This window comes from Bombus vancouverensis, chromosome 8 (assembly GCF_051014615.1).
Source record: "Bombus vancouverensis nearcticus chromosome 8, iyBomVanc1_principal, whole genome shotgun sequence".
NCBI classification, from domain to species: Eukaryota; Metazoa; Arthropoda; class Insecta; order Hymenoptera; family Apidae; genus Bombus; species Bombus vancouverensis.
In genome coordinates, this window is record NC_134918.1 from 6,423,595 (window position 1) to 6,434,389 (window position 10,795).

The window sequence follows — 10,795 nt, forward strand, 5'->3', positions numbered from 1 at the left end:
TTCTGTAATCAGAATACCTAATCAACGATCCACCAGAACTGCTTTATCACTTTCAATTATCATTCCATGGAAATTCTCATTTATTCATTTCTATCTTAAAGAGGGAAAACATCGTAACTCTGTGTAAAGTAGAAATATCTTTAAGAATTTTTGTCAAACAAGCAACGTATTTGCGCGTATTAAGAAAATTTATTGTTTATTATTAGACAGTGGATCTTTACGCGAACACATATTCTTATAGATACAGATACAGATAAGAATTTCACGTTGAACGTGGAAAGATGTTTTATTCGTCTAAACGTAACAATTCCGATACTTTGTGTAATTTTACGTTTCTGTATATTGTACGTTTTTGCATATTCGCCTAAATACATAGATATCCGCGATTTATTTGTTATAATTAATACGTACAGTGAATATAACTAGGAAAAATCTTTATATCATATTCAAGTTGATTTAACTTTTAATTATTATTATTCGAAATGAAAACGATTAAACTATTCCATGTTTATATATTACTGCACATATCGTACCTAAGAGTGCAGGAAAATAATTTAAGTCAAATTTATCCATTCATTTCTGATACAAACTCGATATTCTCTCGTTGGCGGTGATTACGCCATACATTCAATATGAAGCAAGAAGATATTTAGATCAAAGACACCTGCGTTTAAAATAGCAAAATTCCAACTTTTGCGAAAGAATTAGATCATTTCGCTGGCGAAGAAAATAGGAAGAAATCTTTAACAACAGAATCTCCACGTAGTAGCGAAGAGACTAATTTTCTCACGGTAATTGAACCACGTAATTTCTTCAGCACCAACGACAGGATACTTTTAAACGAGAGAATTGACGTGCACGGACATTAAAACGCAAAGCTACCCTTCGTTTCTTATCTTAACGAGGGAACTGTGAAAGTTGAAGAAAAAAGAAGGGGGGAACGAGAAGCGTTCGGTTTAACGAGCAAAGAGACGCGTTAGAGATTATCGTGAGAAGAAACGTTCGATCCATTATCGGGTTGGGATCCGTTCGGGAATTTCCTCGACGAGATCTTCCTTCTGGGGCACTTTTAATTAACGTCAGACCCGTTTGGCACTCGATTCGACACTTATTTTTCTAGATACACCAAGCGTTCCCTTCTCCCTCCCGCGCTTTCCCTCTCTTTTTTTTTCTCTCTCTCTCCTTTTCGTTATTCGATTCGCGCTGCAATCGTCGTAGATTGAATTTTACCGGCGCGAAACGTCAGTAATTACGCTCTTTAACTTCGTTCACTCGTTTAATATCCACCTGGCGGATTCCCACGTGCTCTCGGAATTTTATCTCGTTGAAATTGTTCCTTTTGCTTGTCGTTGGATGGAGAACATTTTTCTCAGTTTTGTTTACTACGTTGAACAAAATTGCACCGAGTGACCTGCAATAAGAGACGAAACATGTTCTAATTGAAATTTCATAGAAATTATATTTTACGTAGAATCTCTTTACTTTGCATGATCAGAGGGCTATGTCGTGTATAATTCATTGTCCCGTAATCATTAGAAAAGACTTTTAATTAATTCGGTTTCTAATTAAATCTTATCATCTTAAACACGTAAATGATAATCTTCTGATGATCGTCTAATTTTATTTACAGTGAAGCAATGTATATAGAGATTGAATATCGAATAACAAGATGAAAATGAAATTAGAAAAATTGTCATTAGAAAAAGCTAATACAGGTAAAAAATTACGTTAGACCATTGAAAATATCGTAGGTGGATTTAAATCCTAACGATCTATGGAATATTTCACGCAAATATAGAATATTCCAGATTTAACGAACCAATGAAAATGCATTTTTATTTCGAATAGAAGGAGTCGTCGATGTTTGGTCAGCGAGAAACAACGTAACTACAGTGGACGGTAGATCGATTTTTTCGAATTTTCAAACGTCAACACACCCTCAAATGCAAAACAGTTTCATCGTTATTCCCTTTGCTTTGTGCCGATAATCGATGGATGGAAATTCTCGTATTAGAAGAAAATAAAAGAGCGGAAGTAAAATGGAATGAATTAAAGTGCAATATCATGGCGTTTTTTGAAGGAATTACATCGTTATAGCGTTCGCACCAATTATTAATTTCAAAACCGTCCTACTTCTACCTCGTCCACTATTGTTTAAAACGTTTCTCGTCTATGCTCGCGAAATAGTACTTGCAACCCAGTTTTCTGTGACCCGATTCTCAGTTAATAGGACCGGTGCACGAGTGCGAAATAATTCTCTTTTGAAACGGTACTCTATTAACGAGCTTCCAATCAGTTTTTCAATTTCTTCAAATCGGACGTTCAACGTTTCCATGCGAAAAGGGAAAAAGAAAAAGCGAAAACTGAAAGCACGGTTATAGTCGGCCGAAGAAAGAAGTCGTTCGATTCTGAATTTGTTTTTAATTCTCGAATGGAAAACGTTGCTTTGTTATTGCGTTTTATGGAAATTTTTTATTCTGATATTGGTAGCTTTATTCGTTTAGGGAAATAAATATGTATTTCTAACATATTCGTGTAACGTATCGATCATTTTAATCAAGTACGTTAAACTTTTATCGAAAATATTCACAATATTAATAATATTCGAAATATTGAAACTTCCATTGAAAATAATCTTATAGGTCATTAAATGTTCTTAAAACAATGAGCATATAAATATAGAAATTTATTGGATATTAAAGATGTAAATATTAAATACTTTCAAGTATGAGAAAAAGATCAAATGAATTTCATAAATAGCGAATAAAATAGTATAAGTTTCTCATTAAAAATATACCATAAGTCATTCATTACTAACCGTTCAATATCGTAATATACCTCACAAAAAAATCTACCGCTGTATTAATATTCGATACCAATAATTTTACGTAAACAAGCCAATATCAAGCAAATACAATATTAATAAAAAAAAGCTTATAAAATACAATTATTATACGAAGAACTAAATATACATTTTCACTTTCAACTCTCATTTTTTAAAAGTTTCCGAAATAATTGTTAATAAATCCAAGCAAACTTTCTCGAATTATCCTGATACCACTAGCTTCTTAACGCGAGAATCGGAAATTCAACTAAGCTACGCGGTTCATTTCACGTTAAACGAATGCAACGCTTTCTGAAAACGTTGAGCGGTCTGTGCAAACCCGGGAGAGGTTATAAGAAAGCCGCGTAACTCGGTTACAAAAGCTTTCTGGCGAACAATCCCCGGTGTTCGGGATCGACCCTTCGACCATTCGCCCAGAGCCCTTTTCTTTGCCGCGATAATACGAAAACTCGATTTCCCGATAAATTGTTATCCTCCTTTCTAATTTTATTCTCGGGGCTTAATTAATTTCCTGACGATCCTTTTTTTCCGGCGGGAAACGCGTTATCTGGCGCATAATCGATAGCTTAATCGCCAGTAATAGTTCTCGGTATTAACCAGCCGCGGGGGTAACCACCCCCGAGGCTCGAATAAAGTCGTTTATCCTGAACGATCGAGTCCGTTCGCCGGTTGATGCATTCTCATTCGACACTTTCCCCATTCAATTTTTCTCCTCTTCTACCTTTTTGTCTGAAAAGTTACAATCTCCGCGGATTTTTTCACCTGTTGGTTCCTGCAAACGATTACTTTCTTTCTTTCTTTCGATATTGTTTGTATAATATTAGTGGCTTTCTTTCGATGCTGTAGTTAGTTTACCTGGAATTCTAATTTTTTGTATACAAAGAGAAATTTTGTGGTAATAGAAATTTTGTTTCCGTTCTATGGTATGGAATATTGGATCTTTTAAAAATGCTTTCGTATGAACGATTGGTAAAATTTCGATATCAGTTACTCTGTAAATGTAAGATTTATGGGCTCCTTATTTTCAGACGTGAAATCAATCGATTCCACTCTTAGTAAATTTCTCAAAAACAAATGACTCGCTCTCGTCAATTCATTTCTCGCAAGATGATGCATAAATAGATGTAGTATCGTGGAAAAGGGCCTAAGAAACATCAAGTTAACCATGAACAATGTCGCGAGAGGCGAGGCGCCGTCGGGTTCATCAATGTATCCTCGGTCTTTCAATTGTATAGTTTTGTAGAAAAGTGACACTGGCAACGAGCGTCTGCGGAACACGTGCGTGGTGGACCTAGGAAAAAACAAAGGGATGCTAGAACGGTCAGAATGTGAGTTGAGAAGCGACAGTGTCGGTGGAGAAGTCAGAGAGAGTCAGTGGATAAGCCGCAGAGTGTGAGTGGAGAAGCCGGAGAGTATGAATCGGGAAGTTGAGAGCCGAGTATGATAATAAGACGTACGACGATATTGTAATCAGTTTTTTGTATTGAGTATTGCTTGTTAAACTAAAAACTTAACTCCGAATAAAACATCATTACTTGTCCTTACTCTAAGACCCATTTAAGTTACCACATATATTTTTGAAGGCTCGTCAGTGCTAATTTCACTCGCTGAATTTCTCTAGCGAGTCCTCTAGGTCTTTGAGCGTTAACACTGTGCGCTTAGGCTCGTCTTGCCGTCTTGGTCGTCTTATCACTGGAGTTACCCGTACTCCGCCATCTTGATTATTGAGATCGCGATTTCCTGGACCGTTGACGTCTAAGAACGGTTCTTCTCCTCCATCACGCCCGATCTCTCTCATCGTTATCATCGTCTTCTCGAACACCGTGTTCCCGCTCTAGATCCCGGCTGAACCCCCATTTGCAGTATCGGAATACTTAGGCTGTAGATGTCTCTGCTGGGTACGGCCGCTTTACTTCTCATTTTTGTATCGTGGAAGAAAAATCGGAGTCCCGTCGCCGGGATTCGAAACCCGGGTTCCGAACGTTCGTAACCTAAGGCGCTAACCACTGCGCTGCCGTCGTCCGACACTAATTAGTGTCGAGTGGTGGTATTTGCTATCGAGTGCCGCCACAGGCCTTTTTTCCACGATACTACATAAATAATTGTAAATATCGAAGAAAATTTGTAAATGTTCATGGTATATGTACTACCTCGTCAATTGTTTCTGATCTGCTTTAAATTTTATATGATCAATCAGTGTGACATCTAAAAACGAAGAAGCCAAAAATTTTTGCTTTCTTCAAAAATTTGGCGACTAACAATGGATATAGAAAGATGAAATATCATGCTAATAAAATATAATACAGCGATGAGAAACAGATATACAATTATAAAAATATAGACGTATACATATACGCGTAACTTCTAGGTCTCATGACTTTATTTAGAAAGGATGAAATATTTGAAGAAATATTAATACTGCTACTCTAAAGCAAATAAATTAATATCATTGTTCAAAACTTTGTTCGAAAATTAGATACTTGAAGATAATAAATCTCCGACAATTCTATGAGTATATTCTCTGTGGAAAAAGCATTTCCAAAGTACAGATGTGATTCAACATTTCTTTGTTACACTGACCATAAGGACGACCATCTTTTTCGCGTCGGATCCCATAGGGGGAAAGGTGCAAAAATTAGGATCAACATGGACCGCCGTGGGATCTCTTTTATCATTGTCGGAGTTACCGAAGAAAAATAGTTTCCGTAAAAGTGTCTTGTCCGAAAAAGGGACGATCCCAGATAACGAGCAATGCCATATGTAATTTTCATTTAGTTGAACTCATGTCTAAAAGGTCTGAAAACGAATATTCTTCTTTTAAAAGAAAAATATATATTTCTTCAGTTTGAAATTTATAGAAAAAATTCTTCCTGCGGACACGATGCCCAGGACGCGCAAACGGGAAAGTTTCATATCCAGAATTCGATAGAAGAATTTGGAATTTTCGTTTCCTCCAAAAATAAAATTTTCAGAGAGAAATGTTCGAGGGTTCTGTCTTAGAAAAACTGAATTGAAATTCGACATATCTATTTTCGTTGATACTATTGCGATTGTCGTAAATCGAATAAGGAAAAAAACTGTTATTTAGAGAGCATTCTCTTTCTAGAGAATTATTCGTGTCAAGAAAAAATTTGATTCTTATATTAACACTGACATTTTGATAAAACTAGTTCGGAATGTAACGTATTATCTTCCAGGAAAACATCGGAAAAATTGTGTTTCTATGACAAATAAGCGATAAAAAGACAATTTCTTCCAAGAATAAATTCAATCCTGAAAGTATTAATAATTGCTATCCAATATTTCACAAGTTTTGAAACTCCTCAATTCCCAATAAGAGAACCAAAAATTAAGCCTTTTTCAACCACATTAAAGTTCGAACCAAATCAATCACAACCGCCACATTTTCAATTCCCCAAAATTCACCTTCTCCCATATTTCCAGCCCTCCCCTAGATCTCCCCAAGTTTCATCCCTTTCGTGGCTTCGATAAAAATAAAGCGCCATAACCCGTGACATAACCGGAATTCCGTCAAAACGTTGACCTCGACCAGTTCCTCGAGATCGTGATTTGTATTCCATCAGCGTGGTTGCAGCGGAAGTTTTCGTGGCCGTGAGAAGCGACCATAGAGCCTGGTGGGAGGAAATCGGGGAAAAATCGAGCTATCCTCGTGTGAAATCGAACGAATGGGACACGAAAGTGGAAAAATCGAGGATTTCAGAAGAAGCAGACGGAGAAGAAGAAAAAGAAGACGGAGAAAGGGTGTTAGGGATGGCGTGAAATTTATTGAAACGCATTAAAGTTTGTTGCTTTTATGGTCCGGCGTGGGCCACGTACACGGCTGCAGGTCAAAGAAGCTCGTTGATTTATGCGAGTTGGAAAACTTTATTAACTTTCTGTCAAGAAACGTGTTGCCCGGACAAAGTATAGCGTCGGAGGAGACGAAGAGAGAGACGAGAGGAGTTGAAGGAAACGACTGGAACTAGAAACGTTGCGCTCAAACGACGAGGAGGATCGAAGGGGATGAAAGGAAGGGTAGTTTGCGGTGAGACTGCCGTGGTACGAGCTTTCAAGGGTTAGACTCGTAATTACTTATGGGCCTTCCTTTTTTATCATGTGCTCTCGGATATTAACTGCACGAGTTTGGATAGGTTTGGATAGGTTTTGCGTGGACTTCTTATTCCACTGGGTTTCGATGTATTTTAGGGGTGGAGAGTGCGGTGTTTTTAAGTTCGTGACAAATGGAGTAACCGGAGCCATTTAATTCGTTTTCGGAATCGGACTTTATTTTGGAAACTTGCTGTTTAGATTTGATTCCAAATTCATTTCAGTATATTTCCTATCGTGGTTGTTTGGCTGTTTTCTAGATCTTGGACAGATGGAGTGCGTAGTTGTTGAGTAGTATTGGTGGATCGCATTTCATTTTCGGTATTTGGTGCTTAAATTTGATTTGAAATTCATTTCAGTATATTTTCTGGAATCTGGACAAATGGGGTAGCTGTTGAATTGGGATTGACGAAGACACTTCGTTTGATTTTAAAGTTATTCCATTTCGGATATTTAATGTACAAACATTTGAAATGGTACATATACAGGATGTTCCATTCTTGGGGGCTAAAAATTATCTGTAAACTTTATGGCCATAAATAAGAAGTAAAAATGTATAGTAACTAAGACTACAAGGTTTTTTTTGATTTTTGAGTTCCTCCTCAATAGTGAATCATCGATCCTTCGTATTGATTCATCTTTTATATACTTTTTCTCCATGCTTTCTCACAAATTCGTATTTTCGTTGTGACATACGGATTTATATAATGCAATATTTTTATTTATATCCGTAAAATGTTATATTGACAAACTTTGGTCGAAAAAATTGGAATACGCTATATATTAATCAAATTGTTATTGACAAATTGATAATGGAAACGAACGTTGGATGAAATATGGTTACTAAAATCCCATTTATTTACTTCGAGAACGTTTTAGTTTAATATTTGACGTAATAGAGAGACGGAAGCTCTCACTGAAATATGTATTAACGTAATAAACAGTTCACATGGAAACTTCATTTCCAGTTCACTTATCGAGTTAATGATTTTACGGTCTGGACTTTAAAAATCCGTCGCATGTTCCGCGTTGTCCAAATACATACACAGTCACACATAATTTAAATTGAAATTTTGACTTTAATCTACCGTTTAAATTTAGAATTTTTATCTAATCTGTAACTTTTAATTTTGTCAACGAGCAGTCACAAGCGCTTTGTATTATCGCAAAAACCTTTTTCGATGCAAACAACAATTCTTTTACAGTCGTAAAATGTAATAGGAAGTTGCGAAAATTAAATCAACTTCACTATGATTTCTATTGGAATTATCTTTCAAAATTATGCCTCTCAGTTACAAACTCGATAAATTCGATTTCTCGTTGATTTTCAAACTTTCTAAATTAATAAAATTTTATTCGCATTTTCATTTATCTCAAACAAACTGCGATAATCATTCCTTTTGGTTCGTCATTACGCCTGGGCGTTGACAATCCTAAAAAACTGGACAACTTTTTTCGCACACCGCTCAAACGGATCTGTGGAAGGAAATCCGATGTAAAAGAGAAAGAATGTTCGAAATAAACGATGCTTCGTGACTAAACTTCACTTCTCGATTCTCTATTTTAAAAATTAGTATAAAACTACTCCTGCTTTTTGATTCTGTTAATTAGAAAATTATTGTAATATACGATAAGTATTACTGGAAAATTGTATTTATCGCGATGATAGAAACATATGGTATCGGGCAAGGAATTAAAAGTAAATATAAAATATTACTTATAATTGCATAAAAAACCTAGTGTATGAAAATAGAGATTATAAAAATTATCTACAAGTTATATTCTATTCTGCCTATTATTTTTTAAATGGCTGATTTAACAATCTTTTATCATCATCCCACTGCTTTAGAATTTTTCAGTAGCTGTTTAAATGAGCATTAACTATAATAACCCGTAACGCCGTGTCGGATGCAAAATGTTGTTTTTACCATTTACATTTACATCTAACCATTTACATTTAATAATCTTCAGTCGGAAGATTTGGAACTAGAAATTCAGATTGAACTTTGTAATGTAAATTTCAAAGTTGTGAAATAAGTAAGCAAACACATTTGTTTTTTAAGTAACGCTAGAATTTAATATTCATTTTTGAATTGACAATCTTGAGGTGCTCGATAGACTGCGGCGTTGAACTTGCGGTTCGTAAGTGCAGCGGAAAAGAATACCACAGCGAAGGTTAATTCAAACCGCATGAAAATGATGACTATGCCGCGGCAAATGCGATCTCGAAGAAAGGCAACCGAAATTTTCGTTTTGCGGTAACCCGAATGAAATTAACGCTGTTGGCCAACCAGAAAGTTGGTCGATTACTTCGAGCGAAATCCGTCATCTAAAAAATCATTTAAAAACGATTCTAACTTACTCTGTTTATGTAATTATTATTCTTTTATGTCCAGTGTATATCATTCCTAAGAGACATCATTTTCATTTTTGAAATTTTATCTCCGAAATTAAAATTGCAATTAAAATTAAATTAGCATTGTTTCGTCTTAAAATTTAACCTATTTTGATTGAACCGTATTTATTATCAAGCACTTTTCTTAAAATATGAAAAGGTTGAACTTGCAAAATCGTTTTTTTCTCTATTGCATCAACGGAAAAGAAAAATTAACCCGCAGTATGAAACACGAATAATAATCATTAAAAATTTTAACAAGCAGCTTTGCAAAGGTCGAAGATAATTAATTTACATAAGGTTTTTTTCCTCAACATTTATCATTGATTTAACGTAATTTAAAACAGTTTTACGCTCCTTTTACGTTTGTCTTCCCGTATGCGAGTTCACAGGATTCGTTAATCAAACTAATTGCGTCGTTTTTATTCTTTCAGGTGAGTCTGTCAGTGAAGTTCAAAGCTATCCGCGCACTGCGATGGCCCGGCTATAAATCGTTTAAAAATTGCAATGGACAATCGACGTAATCGATTAGAGACAAAAACTGTGCGTGCGAGAGATATCGCTACATAAACGAAACGTAAAAGTAAGTCGTTATTAACAGATTTCATATTTTTACATTTTTACACATCTCGAAGCTATCTATTTTTCTTAATTAAGAGAAGGAAATGAACTTTTTATCCAAATAACATGTATGTGAGGTAAAATGTGTATTTAGATAACGGGAAAGTTAATTTAGTTTTATTTAAATTAAAGTAAAAATGAGGAGAGCCAAGAAATTTACGGTATGTACATAATTGTAAACAATTCTTTGAATGGAATTTAATTCCAATTAATTTAAAATAAGTAGACAAAATGTAAAACGACGAAAGTTCTTCTTTTATGAAATTAATTGAGAATTAACTGAGAAAGAAAACAGATAGAGAAATATACAGAATACACATAATTACAGAAAATTTCTTAAACTTAATTTTAAACGTAAATTTCTAAAATAAGAAAAGAGACAAACTTTGATATAAAGTTCCTCAATGTAAAATTACATTTATCATCGACCGTCCTAGCACTAAAACTGCTCAAGCACGCAAAATATCTATATCTCTTTCTCACATTTCTCAATTAGTATCATAAATTAATCAAACATTCGATAAAAATTACACGCGTAATTAAACTCGTTCAAAAGCTTCGAATAGAACGAAACGTTTCAAACACGTTTCCGAATGACATCCGCCGTTGCCTCGCTTTATTTTTTCCACGTCGCTGTTTTTCTGCTAAAAAAAAAAAAAAAAAATAATAAATAAATAAAAGCAACCACTCGAGCCATCCAAATGAGACGAATAAATAAGAAATGATGGGAGAAAAGTGGGCGAACTAGGAGCGTTAGAAATTTTCGCGAATTCTCGCAACATCATCGCGGCGAAAAAGCCGCTCATCAGGATACGTTTGTGCATGGA

At 35.2% G+C, this 10,795-nt stretch overlaps 1 protein-coding gene across 1 annotated transcript in view; it reads left to right on the top strand.

Annotated features, from left to right (window-relative positions):
* LOC143303051 (mannosyl-oligosaccharide alpha-1,2-mannosidase IA-like) overlaps positions 1–10,228 on the top strand; it is a 170,474-nt gene extending 160,246 nt beyond the window's left edge. Inside the window, exon 3 of the mRNA XM_076620827.1 lies at positions 9,782–10,228. Within this exon, the coding sequence (XP_076476942.1) occupies positions 9,782–9,871 (90 nt within the window). The 3' untranslated portion in view covers positions 9,872–10,228. The remainder of the gene's footprint in view (positions 1–9,781) is intronic.
* Positions 10,229–10,795: the final 567 nt, after the last annotated feature.